This window comes from Phyllobates terribilis, unplaced genomic scaffold (genome assembly GCF_046119375.1).
Source record: "Phyllobates terribilis strain yellow unplaced genomic scaffold, ASM4611937v1 Scaffold_4__5_contigs__length_816908805, whole genome shotgun sequence".
In the NCBI taxonomy this organism is placed as follows: Eukaryota; Metazoa; Chordata; class Amphibia; order Anura; family Dendrobatidae; genus Phyllobates; species Phyllobates terribilis.
In genome coordinates, this window is record NW_027362764.1 from 167,966,355 (window position 1) to 167,993,395 (window position 27,041).

Sequence of the window (27,041 nt, forward strand, 5' to 3'; positions counted from 1 at the left end):
GGCAGGGAGCTTGGCACTTTGGGCAAGTCAAGGTTTTCAGTACCAGCCAACAATACGCACATTAATTTTGACCATTTTGTCATTTATTCAGCAGTTAAAAGCCATGCAGCTTGTTAAGATTCTGTAATCTGACAAAACACCAATATAGAGTGACTGTCGTGATCAATCATATCTCACACATCAGAGGCCCTTGCAGGAATACAGAGAAAAGAATGCGGAATGTAAAATGTCTTCACACAATGTACAGCGTAAGTACAAAGGTGAGAGATGCATGAGCAAAATCCAAGTTATATGCTCCTAAAGACCAGGCATACATAACACATTAACTGGAAGAAAAAAAAAGGCAACACACTCCAGGGAAAAGCAATAAGAGAGAAGAACTTCTAGTGATCATCCTGTTTCATTTGCGGGCACTCGATTCTAGAGTTTGTGCCTTACAGGTCACCTTTGGAGAATGCACTAGGAGTCCTTCATGATTGGGTGTTTACTAATAATAGAGAAAGGAGGGGGCTACAAGCTGGAATGGTCTTCACCTCGAACACTGAAGCCGCAGAGTAATTTTACCCCACGCAGTCGTCCTTCCTGCCTAACAATAGGTTACAGAAGGTCCATACCCTGACAAACCATAGTCGACTGCAACGAGATGTCTACGGAGATCATAAAAGCAATTCTAAGGCTAAATTCATGTGTATAATAAAAAATAAAAAAAACATACAATTTTCATCCAGAAAATAGAATACCAAAAAAAAAAAGGCCAAGCGTAAATGGTGACAGCTGAGCGACTAGGTCAAAGCATCTCCAAAACAGCAAGTATTGCGGGTTGTTCACAGAATGTGCCTACCAAAAGTGTCTCAAGAAACAATAATTGATGAACCTGCAACAGGGTCTTTGGTGTTCATTGGTGTATAAATTAACAAATGCTAGCCTGTCTTGTCTGACAACCTTCTATAGCACAAACTGCTAAAAAGAAAAAAAAAAAAAACATTTTCGCTGAATATGATAAAAAGGTGTCAAACTGTAATCACACCTTTTTGCTTAGTTTCTATTCTGAACCATTTCCACTGCCAAAAAGTACCTAAAATGGACATAAAAGCATCATCAGGAGTAGACGGTAGAGCCTTGGAAGACAGGACCCAGTTCTGATAATTAAAAAAACAATGTTAACTATGTTGACACCTGGGCACTTGTGCGTCGCTTATAAGAGAAGACAAGTCAATGGAGGCAGTGTAATGCTCAGGTCAACTTTTACTGGGAAACCCTTGGCCCTGACATGTATGTGGATACCACCTACCTAAACATTGCTGCACACCAAGTAAGCCCCTCCATGGTAATGGTATTCTCTAAGGCAGTGGTCTCTTTAAGCAGGATAATGCTCCATGCCACACTGCAAAAATTGTTCAATGTAACTACGGTAACAATTCAAGGAGCTGACTTTGCCTCCAAATTTCCCTGGTAAAGCATCTGTGGGAGGTCTTGAAAAGGCAAGTTGGATGCATGTAGGCCTCACTTCAGTGCCTACAAGACATAAAGCACCACTCCAGTATGTTCTCTTATTACAGCGCTGGAATGGTGCTTCTAAACTAAGGTCCCTGCCCCTACTCTCACAGTTACTCGCCGCAGTCTTCACCTTCTATCAGCGCCACTCCTGTCGGTCTCCGGTAGTTTGTGACCAGTGTTTTATGTAGCGAGCCGGAGGTCACAACTCAATACAAGTCAATGAGAGCCTCATTCTGACTCGGGTAGATTTGCATTGAGAGCTTGTGACGTAGCTTCTTACTTACGGTCACAAGATGGAGTCACTGGACCGAAGCGGCGCTGAAAAAAGGTGACGATGGTGGCAAGTAAGTATATACCAGGGGAAATTACCTTAGTTTAGAAGCACCACTCTAGTACTGGGAAAAAAAAAAACACACACACTGGAATGGTGCTTTAAATCAGGGTTCCCCAACCCCAGTCCTCAAGGCCCACCAACAGGTCATGTTTTCAGGATTTCCGTAGGACATCCAACCTTGCTGCTTTTGTGTGCAAATGCAAAATGAAGATACAAGGATGTGAAATACAAAGATGAAAACATGTATGCAAAATAAAGATGTACAGGTCCTGGGGTGGGCCCATAGCCTGTGCATCTGCACAGAATCCCAGAGGAGGAGGAGAAAGCAGGGCTGTGGAGTCGGTAAGCCAAACCTCCAACTCCACAGCCCGGCCTCACTACTGAGCGTGTACATAAAGTGCAGCACAGATTCATCTCAACTAAAAGCCCAGATCCTTAGATCAGGAACAGGACAGACATTTATAGGACATTTCATAACTTTCCAAAATTCTTATGAAAACATTTACAGCACATCCTGCATTGTACTACTGTACTGATTTATTATATATTTTAGGAGTCAGAGTCGGTCCATTTTATACCGATTCCAACTCCGACGCCACCAAAATGGACACAGAATCCAAATCCACAGCCCTGGGAGGTAAGACTTCCTAAAGACATTGTTGTACATAATTGATCATATCCGGGCCCTGATCACAGCACTAAGTGCCGATAGGCCCCTTAACTTAGAAAATATGCATCCGCAGGATTTAGCTTGGGATGTGGCAGGTATTCATACATGAGTGTCTGAAGTGTTCTATTTACATGTTTATAGTGTTGTGAAAGTTGTGACAATTTTCAGCGTGAGGTTAGTACAGTACTTCCCCTTTAAATATTGATATAATAGCAGTGATTGTATTTAAAACTTAGCATTTAATTTCAAACTTTTTTTTCCCTTTGTTTCCCCAAAAATGAGAGCATATAGACAAAAACACTGTGCTTAGGGAAAGAAGAAAAAAATTACATGTATGGTATGTATTTTTTTTTCTTTGTTGTTTTCCCAAAAATGTATACATGAAGGTGACACCACATATCACGCCTGTTTACATTGCAAGATAAACATGAAATGAGCTTTTTTAAGACGGCTCGTTCACAATCATCTTTCATTGTAAATGCAGTTTTAAGGGGTTGTGCGAGACTTTTATATGGATGGCCTATCCTTTGGATAGGTCAGCATTATCTGACTAGTAGGGGTGTGATGCCTGACACCCCCACATCTCAGGTGTTCCTGATGCAGGACAGAACTGTTCAATTGCAGAGCTGCACAAAACAGATGAAAAACCAACATTTTTGGCGGTTTATTTTATTTTTTTTACGGTGTCTGCCACACGGAATAAATAATGTGACCGTTTTATAGATTGGATCATTCTGAATGCGGCGATAGCAATTAAGTAAACTTTTTTTTTTTTTTGCTTATTTTTGTTTAATCACAAAGGCTGCGTTTTTAGTGGCGAATCATCTTTTCGGGATTTTTGTGCATTTTTCTCCCCACTTAGTCCCACTGTCGGACATGAATATTTTTCACTTTGAACTCAGGTCTCAGGCATTGGAGTACATGAGTCCTGCAGTGTATGAGACCAATCAGTGGCTCACTGACACAGCCTGTGGGACCCTGCCTACAGCAGAATCTTACAGGGCCCCCATAGCCTGGAAGTCATCAAATGATCTCTGGGTACTATGGCAACGATTAGCACCCACAATTACAATCGTGGGTGGTCGATCCTGTCAAAGAGGGTCTTTTAACCCCATTTTAGCCACTTAGATACCACTGTCGCAATTGACAGCAGCATTTAAGGGATTGTCCCCGATCAGTTCCAAACCAGCCATGGCCGATACCGCAGAGCAGACTGGACATACATCCATTTTATAAACAGATCTGTATGTATGGATCAATGAAAGTCAATGGGTCCATGTGCTGTCCACTTGAAAAAAAGGGAAAAAAATTCCAAGTGAGGCACAATGGTGAAAAAAAAAATGCAATTCTGGCATGGTCTTTAAGGGTTTTGTTTTCCTGGAGTTAATTGTGCGGTAAAGATGACCTGGCCACATGATTTTCCAGCTTAGTACAAATACATCAATACCAAACTTGCAATTTTTTTTTTTTTTTTTTTTTTTTTTACATTTCAAGTAGCTTAACATTTTTTGAAAATGTCAAGAAAAAAAAATTATTGTGTGTCAAACTTTTCAGCTATGCAAGTCCTTGGGTGTTTCAAATTACGATTTCTGATTGGCTTTACATTTCCCATACAGGAGAAACACTTCTATAATTTCATAGATTGGACTTTTACGGATGCAGTGATAACAAATATGCTTACCTGACATTTTTTACTGAGCGAAACACGTATATTACTTACCGGTAATGTGTTTTTTCGGAACCCATGACGGCACAACGAAAGAGGGGATTCGCCCTTCAAGGACAGGAAACCTTCAACATAAAAAGGATGGCGCCTCTCTCCGCCTCAGTGGATTACAGAGCATGAGAGGACTCTCCGGTTAGAGCACATAATTTTATTAACCATAAACAAATTTCACCCATGTGAATACTTCAATACCTACGAACCGGAAGGTGAACACAATAGTGATAGGGAGGGAATGTAAAGGTGCCGTCATGGGTTCCGAAAAAACACATTACCGGTAAGTAATATAAGTGTTTTTCTGTCACCCATGACGGAACGAGAGAATTACAGAGAACTAGGTATGTAAGGGAGGGACCACAGCCTGCAGAACCCTTCTCACAAATGTGAGTTCAGAGGCAGAAAGGTCAAGCCTATAGTGATTAGAGAAAGTGGAAGGAGATGACCATGTGGCTGCCTTACATATTTGCTCAATGGGCACGTCCGCTCTTTCTTCCCAGGAAGCAGCCATGCCCCGTGTAGAGTGGGCCTTCAGATTGTTAGGAGGATCTCTGCCTGATCCCGCATAAGCATCGTGATGGCTTCTCGGATCCACCTTGATAGAGTGCCTTTTGAGACCTTTGATCTCTTTCAGGAGCCCTGAAAGGAGACAAATAGAGCCCTATCCTTCCTCCATGAGCTTGTGGATGCTAAATAATGTATAAGGCATCTCCTGACATCCAAGGTATGAAATCTTTCCTCCTTGCTATTTTTTGGTTCAGGACAGAAGGAAGGTAGGGCTATCTCCTGAGAAATGAAACTTAGAAACAATCTTAGGAAGGAAAGCAGGGTCTGGTCTCAAAAATACCCTATCGTCTAGAACTAAGGTAAAAGGTGGATCTGCAGATAAAGTCTGTAACTCACTAAATCTCTATGCTGATGTTAAGGCGACAAGAAGTATTGTTTTTAGGGTAAGTAATTTTATGGACCCTGAGCTAAGGGGCTCAAAAGGGAGAACTTGTTAAAGCGTTTAGCATTAAGTTTAAATCCCAAGAAGGGACTCTTATAGGGGCTGGTTTGGCTCTACTGCATGCCCTCATGAACCTGGAAATCCATTTGTTACCGGCCAGATTATAATTATACAAGACCCTAAGGCAGATATTTGGACCTTTAGGGTGCTAACCACTAGGCCTTTTTCCAGCCCTTTTAGAAGAAATTCCAAAATGGCCTTTAGGGGAACCCCCCCCCCCCCCAACCGGGGGAATCCCTGAGGACAAGAATTTCTTCCAGACTCTACTGTAAATTTTTGTAGTGATTGGTTTCCTACTACCTAGAAGAGTAGTAACTAGATTCGATGAGAAACCCCGACCCTCTAGCAACGACCTCTCAAGTTCCAGGCCGCTAAGTGCAATCCTTTCACCTGAGGATGGAATATAGGACCTTGAGCAAGAAGGTCGGGAATCTCTGGAAGAATCCAGGAGTTCGTCATTGACATGCTCTTCAGCCAAAAGAACCATGGTCTCTTGGGCCAGAAGGGGGCTATGAGGACCACTCAAGCCTGATCCTCCCGGATCTTCCTCAACACTGCTCGAATTAGGCACGTTGGGGGAAAGGCATAGGCCAGACTGAAATCTCATCTGCACTGGAAGGCGTCTACTACTAGAGGATTTTCCGTGGGATTCAGTGAGCAGAACTTTTCTAATTTGCTGTTCTGACGAGTCGCAAATAGGTCGACCTCTGGAGACCCCCACATGGCCACTTGCTGGCGGAAGAGTGAATGATTTAGAGTTCATTCTCCCTGCAATAGTGGCCTGCAACTTAGAAAGTCGGCCTTCGTGTTGTCCTCTCCTCTGATATGAAGGGCCTTTAAAGAGAAAACTTTTCCCTCCACTAGAGAAAATATCCTCCCCGCAACTTGCATTAGTGATTTTGAGAGCGTTCCCCCCTGGTGGTTCACATATGCCACAGTGACCTGGTTGTCTGACAGAATTTTTATGTGATGTCCTCGTAGAAGGGGTAAGAAGCGGATTAGTGCCTTCTCTACTGCTCGAAGTTCCCACATGTTGGAAGACTCCAGACTCTCCTCCTCTGACCAAGTCACCTGTATCGGGTGGTTGTCTAGGTGCGCCCCCCACCCCCTGGGGCTGGTGTTAGTAGTAATTACTATGGTAATAAGGGGAACCCAGGGGACACCTGTCCAGAACGTGTTAGTCATTAACCACCAGTGCAGTGACTGAATTACATTGTGAGGGAGTGTTAATCAGGCCTCCAGATGCCCCCTGAGGATGATTTCGTTCTTTAGGACATCCTATTGTAATTCCCTTGAATGAAATTGGGCCCAGCATACCGCTGAAATGCAGGAGAGACCCCAGCAGAGACATGGCCCCCCTGAGAGTCATTACTGGGTTTGTTATGGCTGCTGAAACTAAATTTTTTTTTTTTTCTGCTCGGGCAGGCAGTAGTCCTGTCGAACCGAATCCAGAGTAAGGCCTAAAAAGATCTGAGATGTTTGCAGGATCAGCTTTGATTTTTCTAGGTTTAAACACCATCCTAAGTTTTTTAAGATGGTGCACACCTGATCCACTTGGGCCAGACAGTGATCTTGAGTTTTTCCCACTATTAAGAAGTCGTCCAGGTACGGGATTATCAATCTGTTTTCCTCCCTGAGATGAGCCATAACCTCCGCTATAAGTTTTGTGAATATGCGGGGCGCCACTGCTAGGCCGAAGGGAAGAGCTCTTTACTGAAAGTGCCTGACGGCTCCCTGTACAGGTTCGGCCACTCTGAGGTATTTTTGAAAGTTGTGATGGATTGGCACATGGTAATATGCATCTTTTAGGTCCAACACTGTCATGTAGCAGCCGGGAAATAGAAGGCTTATCGTTGATTTTATTGTTTCCATCTTTAATGATGGAATGCTCAGGCCTTTCAATGTGATGATTACTCTGTATGAATTGTCCGGTTTCTTTATAAGGAATAAGGGGGAATAGAACCCTCTTCTTTCCTCTTGTGGTGATACCTCCAGTAAGACGTTCTTTTGCAGGAGACCTGAAATCTCTTCCTTCAGTGCCCGCTGTTCTGGTAGAGAAGATCTTAAAGGTAGTCAGAATAAATCTCTCTGGCGGGTTCCTCAGAAATTCTAGTTTTAATCCTGATTTTATTAATTTGAGGATCCACCTGCTGGAAGAGATCCTTTCCCAGGCTGGAAGGAAGAGAGAGCCTCCCTCCCACCTGGGATAGAGTGTTATTTTGGGGGTTTGTGACTATCCTGGGAGGGCCCGAAGAATAAAAACCCTTTCCCTTTTCTGGAACGATCCTCCAATCTAGATTGTTCTGTGGATGTCCTTCTGCGGCCAAATTTCTTCCTCATAAAGGACTGCTTAAAAGCCGAGAAGGAAGATTTAGGAAATCCCTTCTTGTTGTCACCGGCTTTCTTAATAATTGTGTCAAGAGAGGTACCGAAAAGAAAATCTCCTTCACAGGGAAGAGAACATAGCTTTCCTTTCGTCTGTATATCCCATGGGCAACATTTCAACCAGACCGCTCTACGGCCGGTATTAGACAGGGCCGCAGATCTTGCCGCTAATCTAGCGGAATCCGCAGAGGCGTCAGATAAGAAGGCCGCAGCTCCTTTCAATACTAGTAGAGAGGCCAGATTGGAGTCCTGTGACTCGTTTTTAACCTGGTCTTCTAACCAAACCATGAGGGATCTTGCAGTACAGGTTGCTGCTATGGCTGGTTTCAATGCCCCCGCTGATGACTCCCAAGTACCCTTAAGTAAGGTATCTAACTTCCGGTCCAGTGGGTCCTTCAGCATCCCTGTGTCTTCAAAAGGAAGAGATGATTTTTTAGAAGCTTTGGACACCGCAACATCCAGCTTCGGGGCTTTATTCCAGGAAGCGGTATCTTCCTCATCAATGGGATATTTCCTTTTGAAGGAGGATGGAAGGGGACCCTTTTTCTCCGGCCTATCCCACTCCTTCTTGATAAGTCCCTGAACCTTATCGTTAATAGGAAAAACTATGTTTTTTCCGATCCAAGGTACCAAACATAATATCCTGTACCGATTTTTTTGCCTTCTGGTCAACTAACCCCATTGTGGACCTGACGGCTTTTACTAAGCTAATTACTCAAAATCTATATAGGGCTATAATCAGACGTTCATGTGTCTGTAACTATAATAACCTACATATGTGACACAGGAACTAGTATAGTATAAAATATAACATTTATTGATAGATGAAGACAATAAAAAAATATATATTTGTGTGTGTACGGGAAAATTAACACAAAAGAAAAGTCACAAAGGGGTAGTACCTTTTACATTATGTTCGTACAGAAAAATCAATCAATCATAAACCAGAACAAGACATAAATGTGCAACAGAGTCCCTAGATAGATTACAAGATAAAGTGCATAGTGCTGATTGTAAAGTCATAGAGATAGAGACATAGTTACACTGTCATTGGAAAGGTGATTATAACAAATGAATATATGCAAAAAAAGTAGTAAGATAGCCTATACTGACCCAGGTGACCAGATCCAACGCGTGTTTCGCCAGAGGCTTGGACGAGGATATGGCTTTTACTAAGCTATCAACACTTTCCAGGGGAAAACAATGACCTGTGCCTGCCTCGCTATCCGAAGAGGAAGAGTCAGTGGAGTCATCCAGCATTCCCTCGTCGGATTCAGAGTCTGAAAGGGTGGGTGGAGTTTTTACTCTATGGGTCTGGGACGCTTTTATTGCCTGGGAAAACGATTTAAGCGATTTTTCCACCCCAGACCTAAAAAGGGTTTTTAAATTTGAAGCAAATTCCGGGGTTCCCTCCATACATGGCTGGCATAACTTTTTGGGCCAGTCTCTAGTCAGACCCCGTTCACACAGGGCACATACTCTGTACTTGGATTTCCCCATACATTTCTTAGGGATATCCTGACCATATAAAGGAGGAAGGAGAGGGAGAGAGAGAGAGAGACAAAACAGAAAAAAAGTCTACATTAATACGTCGACTTTCACGTAGCTCACTCACCACCCAGTAGATAAAAACAGAGTACCGGAACGAGAGGCAGGACGGTATCCGACACTTCTCCTCGGGAGACTGTGGAATCATCGATCCTGCCTGAGCTATGCCAGCTGGACCTTGAATCCTTGGTGCTGCGTGTCCCAGAACGCCCACTGCTCCTGCTCTGTGGTGGACGCTGCTGCGGCTGCTCCATCTCCTCAGGCTGCTGCAGCTGCAGCATGGTCTGCTGCTCTAGCTGCTGATGCAGTGGGGAGAGCTGCTGTGAGGCCATTACAGTGCACTGTGCCCCTGCCTAGCCAGTGATCTACCCTTAAGTACCCTCACTGTGCCAGGGAGATCACCGGCCGGCATTCCCGCAGCTTCCGGTACCTCCCCCGAATATTACATCCGGGGGTCAGAGGTCCCTGCGTGCGTCATTGGGGCGCGACTTCCGGTTAGCCACTTCCGGGACACGGGGTTGCTGGCTACCATGCTGTGTAGTTGCTGAAAAAGCCCGCACGCGAGGAGACCAGATGTTGGCGCCCTCCGCTGCGCTTCCAGGACCCACGGGACAGACCGCAGCATAGACTGTGACCTGCCACAATCGACCGGCCCCGGCAACACGATCCTGCTGCTGTTGCCGCCGACGAGAAGGAAGGTCCCCCATCCAGGACAGGAAACCTCTGAGGCGGAGAGAGGCCCCGCCCTTTTTATCTTGAAGGTTTCCTTTCCTTCAAGGGCGGATCCCCTCTCTCGTTGTGTCGTCATGGGTGACAAAAGGGGGATTATTCATATATAATTTAATATTTAAAACTAATATCTATATACACACACACACTTTTCACTTATTTAATCTCCTTTGGAGATTTGAAACTAAAGTCGTTTGATCGCTCATATTATATACTTCAATAGTAGTCTTCACAGGAGTACCGCCATGTTACGCATCCGGCTGCCAAGGCAACCCTTTGACACCCCATGATAACGTAGCGGGGACTAATGGACTACCGGAACAGGCGCTGGACAGAATCGCGCGGTTTAAATGCATCTGTCAGTAATTGACAACAGCATTTAATGGGTTAGCTGCTGCTGTCAGTGGTAGAAGCTTCCTTGTTAACACAGCCCACATCTGCCCACTCCATACACCCGCAACATGACGTAATAGCACATCAAGAGGTTATTGTGCGTGTCCTCTGTATATGAACTCCTTGTCTGTTGTATTCGCTCTACGCCCCATGCTTGTCTGATTTGTGTGTCGCGCTATATACATCCGGGACCGGCCCAGCAGTCAGCAGGCCTTTGGCTGCACAGTTTTAATTCTCACCCTCTACCTTGCAGTTGGTTGCATAATACAGAAACAACAGCACTGGAGCGCTGTATTTTTTGGTGATGTCAAGGGGAAGGACCGATGTTCACCAGTCATGATAATAGCGGATACCACAGCCTAACTAGTCAGCGAAGACTCCTTCATAATGCTGCTGTAGCCAGTCGGTGAGGGAATTCCCAGCGACAGAGAGACAGAGCCTCTTCACGCCAGTTTCTCCCAGCTCCGCTGTAATTAGCAGAGCTGGGCGGGACAGGGGCGCCATTCGCTTCATCACAAGTCTTACTCCAGTAGGTGCGGGAGTAGGATTTGAGGCACAGGCCATTCGTTCAGCGCCCCTGATTCATGAACAGGTGTATGCCTCTCCGTAAACCTGAAGTGTCTGACGCCAGCACACCACCTCATCAACACCAGTGTGAAGATGCATCGGGCCCATAATCTTTTAGCTGCCAGTGTTATCTGCCAAATTGTCAAGCTAGAAGAAACTTTAGGAAAAAGTCGGTGGTGTATTTGAAGAATCGTCTTTGCAGACATTTATTTTTTACTTGTATGTATGAAATAGTAAACGGCTTCTAAGCTGAAGTCGTCTGAAGTATGGACCAGTCTCTTCTTTTTACAGCTTTACATCTTGACAAATATAAACAGGGTAAAAAAAAAATGCTCAAAATACTACACATATGAATAGCAAGCCGTTTTTACATGGCAGGGTATTATGGTCCTTCTTTGCACTATTTATTTAGTGTGTGCACATACCCTTACAGGGGCAATATTCCCTCCAAAGCCACGGGTTAAGCTTGTACTGTCAGTTTGGGCTGACGGACGCCCTCTGATCCTTTATTTTAGTTCTCAGTCCCCAAGGCCCACCAACAGGTTATGTTTTCAGGGTTTCCTTAGTATTATACAGGTGATGGAATTATTGCCTGTGCAGGTGATGGAATTATCAACTGTGCAATACTAAGGAAATCCTGAAAACATGACCTGTTGGTGGGCCATGAGGACTGGAGTTGGGGAACCCTGTCCTAGGGGACTAGAAGCGGTGATCATTTGATCGCTTCTACTATTATGTACTGCAAAGTTACAATACTATGAAGGAGGACCAAGATGGGAGCTTCCGTACACCCCTCGGCTGCACCCTCTAGCACCCTGCAAATCACCTCACAAGGTGGAGGGTGATAGGGGCCAAATTCAACCAAGTAAATACCTAAATAGAAATCTTAATAGTGAAATAGCAGCAACTGGTAATGTGAGAGGCCAATGCTGGCTGTGTAACACAGCTGGCACCATATAGCACCTGTAGACAGGTGTAACACTGGTTTTGGAAGATCGTAGCCTCGCACCAAAATATTAAGGAGAGTGAGGGATGCCTGCAACACCTTCAGTTTAATAGTGTGTATGAGGGAAAGGGAAAGTCCAGGGGAAGAGGACCTGCGGATCATTCATGGTGTGACATGTGGGGTGGGATGTGCCGGCTATGACATCTGCTATGCTGACACCTGCCAACACCAGGGATCAATGGCTGAAGAGACCTTGTGTGACCAGGACTGGACAGGAGAGAAGCCACAGGCTGCAGTCACAGGAGACTCCCTGCAGGTGAGGACCGGGCAATGACAGGGGGTGAGGGCAGACCTATACCGCACAGCAGCTCATACATAAGCAGTGTACATGGCGCTGTCTAATGCAATGCACAAGGGGATGTACAGCACGGGCTGAGGCTTACCCAGTGCCAGGCGGGCATGCCTGCTGATAGAGCGGTGCAGGGCACTGCCAGACCTCCAGAACAGAGCTGCCATGCTTCTTCCTCCCAGCTGACCTCCACTGCTAGGATCCTGGATTAGACGCTGGTGGTGACGTCAGAGGACCCAATGACTGACACCTCCTGCAGCCAATCCCTGGCAAGGTTCAGTATACACGTCCAATTAAGGGACGGGATGATGCCACGCCCACCTCGCTCATACAGCTACAGAGCGGCCGGGCTCTGCCCCGCGAAGCGCAGCGCGGGATTGGCTGGGAGCGAAGAATAGGGGGCGGGGATTAGAGCGCTGTATATACAGTGACGCTCCTGAGCCAGGACCAGTGTGACCGCAGGGCTGGGGGTCAGTGAGGAGGCAGAGGCTAATCACCAGCATCATTTATTACACTGCGGTGCAAGCTTTTATTTAGAGGGGAGCTCCACTTTAGGGAAACTGCAAAAAAGAGGCATATGGGCATTGTCTGGGAGATGAAAGATGATAAACACTAAAGAAAGAAATGGAATTATTGTAGCCTTCATTTCAATCAGAGAGAAAATTTGTATTTAGTTTTCTTTTTTCCTGACACTTACATAAGATTTTGTATCTGGCAGATAGGTGGGGTCCTAGAATAAAGGAACATACAGAACATACACGTTACATAATGTAAACTCTACACTATACACAAAACTATACACTGTATACAAAATTACATCTATAGATATATAATCTGTACGATGTTATTAGAAGCCCTATACACAAAACTTCTTCCAGGAGACATAACTTTATTTATTTTTCCGTCATTATGGCCGCGTGAAGACTTGATTTTTGCAGGACAAGTTGGACTTTTGAATGCCACCTTTCATTCTGCCAAATACTGTACTGTAAAACGGGGGAAAAATTCCAAGTGCGGCGAAATTGCGAATCAAAGGGCAATTCCACAATTTTTTTTTTTTTTTTTTTTTTTATTCATTATGTTCACTATATGGTAAAACTGACCTGGCAGTATGATTCTCCAGGTCAGTACGAGTACACAGATACCAAACGTGTATTTTTTTTATTTATTTAAAGAAGTTGTCCACTACTTGTACATTAATGCCCTATGCCCGGCACCAGCGTCGGACTGGTTCGCCTTGGGCCCACCAGAGAAAATCATTCCTGGGGCCACTATGTAGCTACATAGAAATAATATAAGCCCACCAATTGTGAGATAAAATGTGCTAATATTGTGGTGCAACATAAAAACACAATGGTTCACATTTATCAAAAATGGCGTAATTTGAGTCAAATCTTGTGTACTCACTTCAATTCCATTATTCCATATTTATCAAATTTTACCCCTAATGATAAATTTGGTGCAAATATTTAACCCTCCGTCACATACAATATCGGTTCTAACGAGTTCACATACAATGTGACTGTCAGGCGCAGTCTAGAAAAATACCTATAATATCTAATGTTTGCAATTTCAGTGCTCTAAAAGTGATCAGTGACCTTCATAGGGATGTAATAAAAGAGACTACACATAATCAGGTGCAAAAAAAACCCATTTACTTAACATAAAACTAATAACTCTGAAATACAAACATTTCATAACTCCCGCCAAATAGTCCCCAGTTCGACTCTGTCAAAAAACTCTACAAAGAAAATTTATGGAAGCAAACTTAATTTTAAGGTACCTTAAGTACTATTAAACACATATTCAATCAGAATTAGATCCTGAAGTTTCCCCAGAAAAATTACACTTGCAGAGCAAAGAGCAAGAATTACACATCATTTTTGCATGTGTCAGGCAGATTGCATTATGACATTTGTGACATTCATAATTAGAAAGCCTTCTGATTCCGCTTTCCGTGGTGCAGGTGGTGCATCTCCTTCTTTTGGGAGGTGGTGCAGGTGGTGAATTTTCACTATCATCTTCTGGGCGGAATCTTTTGAGCTGAACTTGAAGGCGAGAGGGGATACCGATTGTTTTCATACTTCTCCTGCGTAGCTCTCCAAGCACTAGTTCATGGGCCAATTTTTTCAGATAGAATCGTCTACGGAGTGGTTCAAGCTTGTTTTCAAGGTAAATGACTTGTGAATTTATACCACCCAAATTCAACATAGCAAAAAATATGACCATTGGCCAGCGTTTGGTGTTTCTGCTGACGTTGAAAGTTGAGCACATCTGATCAGCTGTATCAACACCCCCTTTGGTTGCATTATAAAATGTAATTATCTCCGTTTTTTTTTTGTGCCTCAGTCCCAGGATCGATGGCATCATCATTATGAAGTGTTGATAGAAGAAGTACAATTTTTTTTGCTTGTGGTACATAGGAAACCAAAACCTTTCCATTATGGAATGCAAACATACTGCTGTACTGTTGTCTCCCTTTCACACTTACAAACTGTGTAGGCAATTCTTTTTTATTTTTTCTTACAGTTCCGACATATGAAAGCTTCTGCATTTTCAGATCAATCAGATCACAATTTGAAAACCAATTGTCAGCTGTTATATTGCGACCCGATCCAAATAAGGGCTCAGCCAGTCTTTTTACAACATCACTGGGTTTGTTGCTGACACAGTAAGGACCTTCTGGTTGTTTTCCTGCATAAACTTCCAGGTTGTAAGTGTAGGTCTTACTGGCATCAACAAGGGCATACATTTTATTCCATATTTGTTAGGCTGTGATGGAATATATTGACGAAAGGCACGTTTACCACGAAAACCAGGGAGCATTTCGTCAATAGTGAGATTCTCCCCAGGGCAATAGCTTTTTTTACAGTTTTCAACAAATTTTTGGAATATATCACGAATTGGAGCAAGTCGGTCATGTGTTTTACGTTCGGTTCGGTTCGTTCTGTCGTCAAACCGAAGGCAACGAATTAGAAGCTTGAATCTGTTTATGGACATAACAAGGCCAAATTTTTCAACTCCATCCCCATCTTTACTCCAAAGTTCCTCCAAACTTTGTCTATTTGCCCTATAAGCTCCTGCAAGGTATAATAATCCAAAAAAAGCACGCAGTTCTATTTCATCTGTGGCCTTGATGGTTCTGTTGCAGATGAACTTGTCCTTTATAATGTCTATATATTGGTTGGTATATGTGACAATAGAGTCCAGAATGTCATCTGTGAATAAACTATTCCAGCATTCAACTGCAGTTTTTGCATTACTTGCAGTTCCTATAACTGCAGGAAGGTGAGTAATAATGTTTTGAGGTTCCCTACGTTTTTTCTGGAGTGGCTTCTTGTTCCATTGGTTTTTTTTATCTTTTCCCATATAATAAGATTCTACATCTTCATCCTCATCACTGTCACCATCTTGCTCTGTTTCAGAATCCACTTCACATACTTCCACCTCATCATGAGAATCAATCTCACTTTCCTCTCCTAAATCCTCATTCAGTGTGGGGTCTGCATCATCTAACAGCATGTTTGTTACTTCCTCAACATCAAGGTTTTTTGATAAATTGTACATTTTCCTCTCCATTTCAGCAGATAATCTGAAGCAAGAGAAGGAATATGTGTTAGGGAACTACTGTATATGCCTGAGCAGCACACTTTCTTTTTTAATCTGCCTTATTTCTATGAAATATCCTCACACTTTGTGCTATACATTCATAAGACAAGCTAAATAAACAATTGTGATGAATAAAAACATAAAATACCAACCCTATTGAGTGTGACGTGTTCACATACAATGAGCCTGAGAGCTTAGCGCAGTTATATCTGTCCTCCTGAAGCTCTGCAATCCAACTGTGGTATGAGGTTTCACAGAGCTGCTAGAGACAGGAGACTACCTGGAGGGAGGGGATTTCCTCACAATCTGGTGAGGAAGGAGAAATGAAAGTAAAAGAGATGTGCCTGTCAGGCCTATTGTATGTGACGGAGGGTTAACAAAACATTGTAAGCATGGTAATACATTTCCTTCTCGATGTTTAAAAAAAAGAGCTGGCGTGCAGTGTCAAATATTGCATTGTTATATAATTTTGTCCAAATTGCAACTTTTATGCATGTAAAAAAGGTTCTAATATAAATGCATATGTTCCGTGCCTTTTTTAAGACAGCCAGTGGCGGGATAAGGGCACTCCTCTCTCCCCATGCAAATACAGTGGGTGCGGAAAGTATTCAGACCCCTATAAATTTTTCACTATTTGTTTCATTGCAGCCATTTGGTAACTTCTAAAAAGTTAATTTTTTTTCTCATTAAAGTACACTCTGCGCCCCATCTTGACTGAAAAAAACAGAAATGTAGACATTTTTGACAATTTATAAAAAAAGAAAAACTGAAATATCACATGGTCATAAGTATTTAGACCCTTTGCTCAGACACCTGTCTATATAAGACCTCACAGCTCACAGTGCATGTCAGACCAAATAAGAATCATGAGCTCAAAGGAACTGCCCAAGGAGCTCAGAGACAGAATTGTGGCAAGGCACAAATCTGGCCAAGGTTACAAAAGAATTTCTGCAGTACTCAAGGTTCCTAAGAGCACAGTGGCCTCCATAATTCTTAAATGGAAGAAGTTTGGGACCACCAGAAGTCTTCCTAGACTTGGCCGTCCAGCCAAACTGAGCAATCGTGGGAGAAGAGCCTTGGTGAGAGAGGTAAAGAAGAACTCCAATATCACTGTGGCTGAGCTCCAGAGATGCAGTAGGGAGATGGGAGAAAGTTCCACAAAGTCAACTATCACTGCAGCCCTCCACTAGTCGGGCCTTTATGGCAGAGTGGCACTACGGAAACCTCTCCTCAGTGCCAGACATATGAAAGCCCGCATAAAGTTTGCTCAAAAACACATGAAGGACTGCCAGACTATGAGAAATAAGATTCTCTGGTCTGATGAGACAAGGATAGAACTTTTTGGTGATAATTCTAAGCAGTATGTGTGGAGAAAACCAGGCACTGCTCATCACCTGCCCAATACAATCCCAACAGTGAAACATGGTGGTGGCAGCATCATGATATGGAGGTGTTTTTCAGCTGCAGAGACAGGTCAACTGGTTGCAATTGAAGGAAACATGAATGCGGCCAAGTACAGAGATATCCTGGATGAAAACGTATTCCAGAGTGCTCTGGACCTCAGACTTGGCCGAAGGTTCACATTCCAACAAGACAATGACCCTAAGCACACAGCTAAAATAACAAAGGAGTGGCTTCAGAACAACTCTGACCATTCTTGACTGGCCCAGTCAGAGCCCTGACCTAAACCCAATTGAGCATCTCTGGAGAGACCTGAAAATGGCTGTCCACCAACGTTCACCATTCAACCTGACGGAATTGGAGAGGATCTGCAAGGAAGAATGGCAGAGGATCCCCAAATCCAGGTGTGAAAAACTTGTTGCATCATTCCCAAGAAGACTCATGGCTCTACTAGCTCAAAAGGGTGCTTCTACTCAATACTGAGCAAAGGGTCTGAATATTTATGACCATGTGATATTTCAGTTTGTCTTTTTTTAAAAATTTGCAAAAAATTCTACATTTCTGTTTTTTTTCAGTCAAGATGGGATGCAGAGTGTACTTTAATGAGAAAAAAAATGAACCTTTTACAATTTACCAAATGGCTGCAATGAAGCAAAGAGTGAAAAATGTAAAGGGGTCTGAATACTTTCTGTACCCACTGTATATCAGGATGGAGGACATTATATCAGGATGGAGGACATTATACCAGGGTGGAGGACATTATATCAGGATGGAGGACATTATATAATGATATCAGGATGGGGGACATTATATCAGGATGGAAGACATTATATCAGGATGGAAGACATTATATCAGGATGGGGGACATTATATAAGGATGGGGACATTATATAAGGATGGGGGACATTGTATCAGGATGGGGGACATTATATCAGGATGGAGGACATTATATCAGGATGGAGGACATTATATCAGGATGGGGGACATTATATCAGGATGGGGGGTGTTATGCACACGCCCGGGCTGAGCGGCGTGTGCGTGTGATTGTAGTGATTCCACTGGACCATGAACCGGAGAGTGCCTGGAGGGGCGTGACTAAGTATCTGGACAGGACTGCCGGAGCAGCGGGCAGAAGCAGGGCAGGACAGGACTGCCGGAGCAGCGGGCAGAAGCAGGGCAGGACAGGACTGCCGGAGCAGTGAGCAAGGAGTCAGAGCAGGCTAGAACCGCCGGAGCGGTAAGCAAAGGAGTCAGAGCAGACTAGAACCGCCGGAGCGGTGAGCAAAGGAGTCAGAGCAGGCTAGAACCGCCGGAGCGGTGAGCAAAGGAGTCAGAGCAGGCTAGAACCGCCGGAGCGGTGAGCAAAGGAGTCAGAGCAGGCTAGGCTGAGTAGGGGGGACAGGGCTCTGTTCACACGGAACAGACAGGAAGGGAAAGGCAGAGCCAGACACCCACAGGGTACTTGCAGTGAAGTAGCGAGTGGACCACAAACTCACAAACGGGAGTACAGAGACAACAAGCAGGAGTTAGGTACGAGTTCAGACTCTGCAGAAAAAGGAAGGGAACGGACATAGAGGCAAAACAGGTAAAGGATAGGAGAGAGTTCAGACTGGAACTGAGTGTACGGAGGAGACCGACACTGCAGCGGGATACAGGAGCGGGTCTGGGAATACGGCCCCCAGAGAGGCAGGACGAACAGGCAAGGAGCGTGTTCAGACAGGACAGACAAGATACAGGAGCGGGTCTAGGTAATCAGCCCCTAGAAGGCGAGAGGAACAGGCTAAGAGCGTGTTCAGACAGGTCAGACAAGATACAGGAACAGGTCTAGGTAATCGGCCCCTAGAAGGCAGGAGGAACAGGCTAGGAGCGTGTTCAGACAGGTCAGACAAGATACAGGAACAGGTCTAGGTAATCGGCCCCTAGAAGGCAGGAGGAACAGGCTAGGAGCGTGTTCAGACAGGCCTGGAAATACAGCCTCCAGGATAGGCAGACAAGAGAACACAGAACGGGACCTGGCACCTTCAGAGTGCAAGCACACACTGAAAGAAACACTATGCTCAGGCAGGGATAGATGGGCGCAGCTGAGCTATATACCAGGTGACAGACAGCAATAGGCTGAGGACGCACAAGAGGTGTGACCCACAGCAGGTACAAAAAGCAGGAAGTGATCGGGCGCCGCCCTTAAGCAGCAGAAACAGACACAAACAGACAGCATGGAGGGAAGCCAGAGAGACATTCTGGACAGGAGATCAAGTGCGCGCTCTTGCACAGTGGGAGATGGACCACTATGCAAGGACGCCGCCAGGTATGTTACAGTACCCCCCCCCTTACGCCCCCTCTTCTTCAGGCCTGCCAGAATCTTCCGCAGGGAATTCGAGGACCAGTCGTTCACTTCAAGGAGATCACTTCCACTGTCCACAGGAAAAACTGATCTCATCTGGTTAGCTAGGATGCTACCTCCTATCCGGCCATCCTCAGCAACAGACGAAACGGGTGGAGTACCAGGAACAGCACACAAGGAAGTCTCTCTCCACATATTTTCAGGTGGCACCCCAGAGGGTACAGGAGACAACTGGAAGTCCTTCACCGGGTTGGAGGGGGACAGAGACTTGGGGGTAATCTCTGCTTCGAGGTACATCTTGTCAAGCTCACAGGAAGAAATAGACGGGTTATCAGGTACATAATGAGGAAAAGTCACTGTCTCTTTGTTATCTGGTGGTACCCCGGAGGATTCAGGAAACAACTGGAGGTCCTCCGCCGGGTCAGAAGAGTGCAGAGGCTCAGAGAAAACATCTGCTTCAGAGTACACTAGGTCGGACTCACTGGACGAAGCAGGCGAGGTATCGGGTACCGAGTATAGGAAAGTCTCTGTCCATTCACCACCAGGTGGCACCCCGAAGGGTTCTGGAGACAACTGGCGGTCCTCCGCCTGGTCAGAGGGGTGTAGAGACTCACGGGTAACCTCTGCTTCAGAGTACACTGGGTCGGACTCACTGGACGAAGCAAGCGAGGTATCAGATCTAGGATATAGGAGAGTCTCTGTCCATTCACCACCAGGTGGCACCCAGAAGGGTTCTGGAGACAACTGGAGGTCCTCCGCCTGGTCGGAGGGGTGTAGAGACTCGGGAGTAACCTCTGCTTCGGAGTACACTAGGTTGGACTCACTGGACGAAGCGAGCGAGGTATCAGGTACAGAGTATAGGAGAGTCTCTGTCCTTTCGCTACCAGGTAGCACCCCGAAGGGTTCAGGAGACAACTGGAGGTCCTCCGCCTGGTCGGAGGGGTGTAGAGACTCGGGGGTAACTACCACTTTGGGGTACCCATTGTCAGGCTCACAGGACGAAGCGGACAAAGTATCGAGTACCGGGTGTAGAGAAGTCTCTCTCCATTTGTCATCGAGTGGTATCCCGGAGGATTCAGGAGGCAACAGGGGGTCCTCCACCAGGTAGTAGAGGTGCACAGACTCTGAGGTAACCACAGCTTTGGAGCATCCTTGGACATGCACACCGGTTAAAGTGGGTGAAGCATCTGATGCCGGGTGCAGGAAGTTCTCCTGTGTGGAGTCTGGATGGGCAGAAGTCTCTTCGGGCAGGAGAACTGGTGCACTACCCACACACATTACCCGTTGGGGCTTCTCCGGGATACAGGGAGATGAAGCTTCAGTAGGGACTTCAAGGTTGGGGTCAGGAGGTCTCAGGGAGGACAGACCCTGGCGTGACGGCTTGCCTCTATGTCTAGCACGTCTGGACTGCCTCTTGAGGTTGGGAGAAGTATTCCGGAAAGCGTAGTCACCCTGTGAGGATTCTGGGTGGGCAGTAGTCTCATTGGGCTGGAGGACTATTGCGCTACCCACACACATTACCCGTCTGGGCTGCTCCGGGATATTGGGAAGTGAAGCTTCAGCAGGGGCTTCAGGGTTAGGGTCCTCGAAGACCATACGAAAGGCCACCAGGAAGGCCTGCAGGTCAAGGACGACAGGATCCCATGCTTCCCATAGGGGGGTGACCCATTTCAAGGCATCACCCGCTAGGTAGTCAATCATAAAGGCCACTTTAGCCCAATCGGAAGGAAAATAGAGAGGGTAGGCCTTAAAGTGTAGCATGCATTGCTCCACAAATGCACGACACTGTCTTGGATCCCCATAGTAACGTGGCGGATCCGCAGGAACGAGAGCTGATAGATCCATCTGGACGGTGCGTAATTCGCCTGGAACTCAGCTAAGGGAAAAAAAAATATTTATTTATTTATTTTAATGCATGTATTCGCTGGAAAACTTCTCAGAGAGCGAAGGCCGTGGGGCTCAACGGAAACCATGGCCTGAGCATGCTGTTATGCACACGCCCGGGCTGAGCGGCGTGTGCGTGTGATTGTAGTGATTCCACTGGACCATGAACCGGAGAGTGCCTGGAGGGGCGTGACTAAGTATCTGGCCGATCCGACCAAGATGGCACGACGGCATACGACGCCAGTGCACCAGGGAGAAACCGGGCAGAGGGACCAGGTGCTACTCCAGGTCAAACTCCGGACACGGGGGTTGACCCACACAGGGATTACTGGATCAGGCTGGTTAGGCTGGCGCACAGACTGGAGGGTATAGGCAGGCACGACTGGTATGCAGGCAGGCGGGTAAAGGCAAGCGCAGCTAGAGTGCAGACAGGGAGGCACTAGCAGGTAGGAACACAGGCGGGATAGGACCCAGTACACACTGGGACTCAGGAACAATACAGGTAGAGGGGTACAGGCAAGCACAGCTAGAGTGCAGACAGGGAGGCACTAGCAGGTAGGAACACAGGCGGGATAGGACCCAGTACACACTGGGACTCAGGAACAGGCAGGTTAGGCTGGCACAGACTGGTGGATATAAGCAAACACGGCAGGTATGCAGATGGGTGGATACAGGCGAGTATGCAGGCAGGGAGGTACTGGCCGAAAGGACGGGCTGGAGCACAGAAAGGTTAAGACCCAGTACAGACTGGGTCACAGAACCGCAGATGCGGTAGACAACCACAGCAGAGAGGGAACGCCCGAAGCGGTGGGCAAGAACAGAGCAGGACAGGACAGGACTGCCGGAGCAGCGGGCAGAAGCAGGGCAGGACAGGACTGCCGGAGCAGCGGGCAGAAGCAGGGCAGGACAGGACTGCCGGAGCAGCGGGCAGAAGCAGGGCAGGACAGGACTGCCGGAGCAGCGGGCAGAAGCAGGGCAGGACAGGACTGCCGGAGCAGTGAGCAAGGAGTCAGAGCAGGCTAGAACCGCCGGAGCGGTAAGCAAAGGAGTCAGAGCAGACTAGAACCGCCGGAGCGGTGAGCAAAGGAGTCAGAGCAGGCTAGAACCGCCGGAGCGGTGAGCAAAGGAGTCAGAGCAGGCTAGGCTGAGTAGGGGGGACAGGGCTCTGTTCACACGGAACAGACAGGAAGGGAAAGGCAGAGCCAGACACCCACAGGGTACTTGCAGTGAAGTAGCGAGTGGACCACAAACTCACAAACGGGAGTACAGAGACAACAAGCAGGAGTTAGGTACGAGTTCAGACTCTGCAGAAAAAGGAAGGGAACGGACATAGAGGCAAAACAGGTAAAGGATAGGAGAGAGTTCAGACTGGAACTGAGTGTACGGAGGAGACCGACACTGCAGCGGGATACAGGAGCGGGTCTGGGAATACGGCCCCCAGAGAGGCAGGACGAACAGGCAAGGAGCGTGTTCAGACAGGACAGACAAGATACAGGAGCGGGTCTAGGTAATCAGCCCCTAGAAGGCGAGAGGAACAGGCTAGGAGCGTGTTCAGACAGGTCAGACAAGATACAGGAACAGGTCTAGGTAATCGGCCCCTAGAAGGCAGGAGGAACAGGCTAGGAGCGTGTTCAGACAGGTCAGACAAGATACAGGAACAGGTCTAGGTAATCGGCCCCTAGAAGGCAGGAGGAACAGGCTAGGAGCGTGTTCAGACAGGCCTGGAAATACAGCCTCCAGGATAGGCAGACAAGAGAACACAGAACGGGACCTGGCACCTTCAGAGTGCAAGCACACACTGAAAGAAACACTATGCTCAGGCAGGGATAGATGGGCGCAGCTGAGCTATATACCAGGTGACAGACAGCAATAGGCTGAGGACGCACAAGAGGTGTGACCCACAGCAGGTACAAAAAGCAGGAAGTGATCGGGCGCCGCCCTTAAGCAGCAGAAACAGACACAAACAGACAGCATGGAGGGAAGCCAGAGAGACATTCTGGACAGGAGATCAAGTGCACGCTCTTGCACAGTGGGAGATGGACCACTATGCAAGGACGCCGCCAGGTATGTTACAGGGGGCATCATATCTGGATGGAGGACATGATATCAGGATGGGGGACATGATATCAGGATGGAGGACATGATATCAGGATGGAGGACATGATATCAGGATGGAGGACATGATATCAGGATGGGGGACATTATATCAGGATGGGGGACATTATACCAGGATAAGGGATATATATACCAGGATGGAGGACATTATATCAGGATTGGGACATTATACCAGTATGGAGGACATTATATCAGGATGGAGGACATTATATCAGGATGGGGGACATTATATCAGGATGTAGGACATTATACTAGGATGTAGGACATTATACCAGGATGGAGGACATTACACCAGGATGGAGGACATGATATCAGGATGGAGGACATTATACTAGGATGGAGGACATGATATCAGGATGGGGGACATGATATCAGGATGGGGGACATTATATCAGGATGGGGGACATTATATCAGGATGGCGGTCATTATACCAGGATGAGGGATATATATACCAGGATGGAGGACATTATACCAGGATGGAGGACATTATACCAGGATGGAGGACATGATATCAGGATGGAGGACATTATACTAGGATGGAGGACATGATATCAGGATGGGGGACATGATATCAGGATGGGGGACATGATATCAGGATGGAGGACATGATATCAGGATGGAGGACATGATATCTGGATGGAGGACATTATATCAGGATGGGGGACATTATACCAGTATGGAGGACATTATATCAGGAATGGTGACATTATATCAGAATGGGTGATATTATACCAGGATGGGGGACATTATATCAGGATGGAGAACATTATACCAGGATGGAGGACATTATACCAGGATGGCGGACATTATATCAGGATGGAAGACATTATATCAGGATGGAAGACATTATATCAGGATGGGGGACATTATATCAGGATGGGGGACATTATATTAGGATGGGGGACATTATATCAGGATGGGGGACATTATATCAGGATGGAGGACATTATATCGGGATGGAGGACATTATATCAGGATGGGGGACATTATATCAGGATGGGGGGCATTATATCTGGATGGAGGACATGATATCAGGATGGGGGACATGATATCAGGATGGGGGACATGATATCAGGATGGAGGACATGATATCAGGATGGAGGACATGATATCAGGATGGGGGACATTATATCAGGATGGGGGACATTATATCAGGATGGCGGACATTATACCAGGATGAGGGATATATATACCAGGATGGAGGACATTATATCAGGATGGGGACATTATACCAGTATGGAGGACATTATATCAGGATGGAGGACATTATATCAGGATGGGGGACATTATATCAGGATGTAGGACATGATATCAGGATGGAGGACATTATACTAGGATGGAGGACATGATATCAGGATGGGGGACATGATATCAGGATGGGGGACATGATATCAGGATGGAGGACATTATATCAGGATGGGGGACATTATATCAGGATGGGGGACATTATATCAGGATGGGGAGCATTATATCTGGATGGAGGACATGATATCAGGATGGGGGACATGATATCAGGATGGGGGACATGATGTCAGGATGGAGGACATGATATCAGGATGGAGGACATGATATCAGGATGGGGGACATTATATCAGGATGGGGGACATTATATCAGGATGGCGGACATTATACCAGGATGAGGGATATATATACCAGGATGGAGGACATTATATCAGGATGGGGACATTATACCAGTATGGAGGACATTATATCAGGATGGAGGACATTATATCAGGATGGGGGACATTATATCAGGATGTAGGACATTATACTAGGATGTAGGACATTATACCAGGATGGAGGGCATTATACCAGGATGGACGACATGATATCAGGATGGAGGACATTATACTTGGATGGACGACATGATATCAGGATGGGGGACATGATATCAGGATGGGGGACATTATATCAGGATGTAGGACATTATACTAGGATGTAGGACATTATACCAGAATGGAGGACATTATACCAGGATGGAGGACATGATATTAGGATGGAAGACATTATACTAGGATGGAGGACATTATACCAGGATGGAGGACATGATATCAGGATGGAGGACATGATATCAGGATGGGGGACATGATATCAGGATGGGGAACATGATATCAGGATGGCGGACATGATATCAGGATGGAGGACATGATATCAGGATGGAGGACATGATATCTGGATGGAGGACATGATATCTGGATGGAGGACATTATATCAGGATGGGGGACATTATACCAGTATGGAGGACATTATATCAGGAATGGTGACATTATATCAGAATGGGTGATATTATACCAGGATGGGGGACATTATATCAGGATGGAAAACATTATACCAGGATGGAGGACATTATACCAGGATGGCGGACATTATATCAGGATGGAAGACATTATATCAGGATGGAAGACATTATATCAGGATGGGGGACATTATATCAGGATGGGGGACATTATATCAGGATGGGGGACATTATATCAGGATGGAGGACATTATATCAGGATGGGGGACATTATATCAGGATGGGGGACATTATATCAGGATGAGGGGCATTATATCTGGATGGAGGACATGATATCAGGATGGGGGACATGATATCAGGATGGGGGACATGATATCAGGATGGAGGACATGATATCAGGATGGGGGACATTATATCAGGATGAGGGACATTATATCAGGATGGCGGACATTATACCAGGATGAGGGATATATATACCAGGATGGAGGACATTATATCAGGATGGGGACATTATACCAGTATGGAGGACATTATATCAGGATGGAGGACATTATGTCAGGATGGGGGACATTATATCAGGATGTAGGACATTATACTAGGATGTAGGACATTATACCAGGATGGAGGACATTATACCAGGATGGAGGACATGATATCAGGATGGAGGACATAATACTAGGATGGAGGACATGATATCAGGATGGGGGACATGATATCAGGAAGGGGGACATTATATCAGGATGGGGGACATTATATCAGGATGGGGGACATTATATCAGGATGGGGTGCATTATATCTGGATGGAGGACATGATATCAGGATGGGGGACATGATATCAGGATGGGGGACATGATATCAGGATGGAGGACATGATATCAGGATGGGAACATTATATCAGGATGGCGGACATTATACCAGGATGAGGGATATATATACCAGGATGGAGGACATTATATCAGGATGGGGACATTATACCAGTATGGAGGACATTATATCACGATGGGGGACATTATATCAGGATGTAGGACATTATACTAGGATGTAGGGCATTATACCAGGATAGAGGACATGATATCAGGATGGAGGACATTATACTAGGATGGAGGACATGATATCAGGATGGGGGACATGATATCAGGAGGGGGGACATGATATCAGGAGGGGGGACATTATATCAGGATGGGGGATATTATATCAGGATGGCGGACATTATACCAGGATGAGGGATATATATACCAGGATGGAGGACATTATATCAGGATGGGGACATTATACCAGTATGGAGGACATTATATCAGGATGGAGAA

General features: G+C 45.9%; 1 protein-coding gene across 1 annotated transcript in view; it reads right to left on the reverse strand.

Annotated features, from left to right (window-relative positions):
* HIBADH (3-hydroxyisobutyrate dehydrogenase) overlaps positions 1–12,407 on the reverse strand; it is a 169,650-nt gene extending 157,243 nt beyond the window's left edge. Inside the window, exon 1 of the mRNA XM_073676564.1 lies at positions 12,242–12,407. Within this exon, the coding sequence (XP_073532665.1) occupies positions 12,242–12,314 (73 nt within the window). The 5' untranslated portion in view covers positions 12,315–12,407. The remainder of the gene's footprint in view (positions 1–12,241) is intronic.
* Between the last annotated feature and the right edge of the window lie 14,634 nt (positions 12,408–27,041).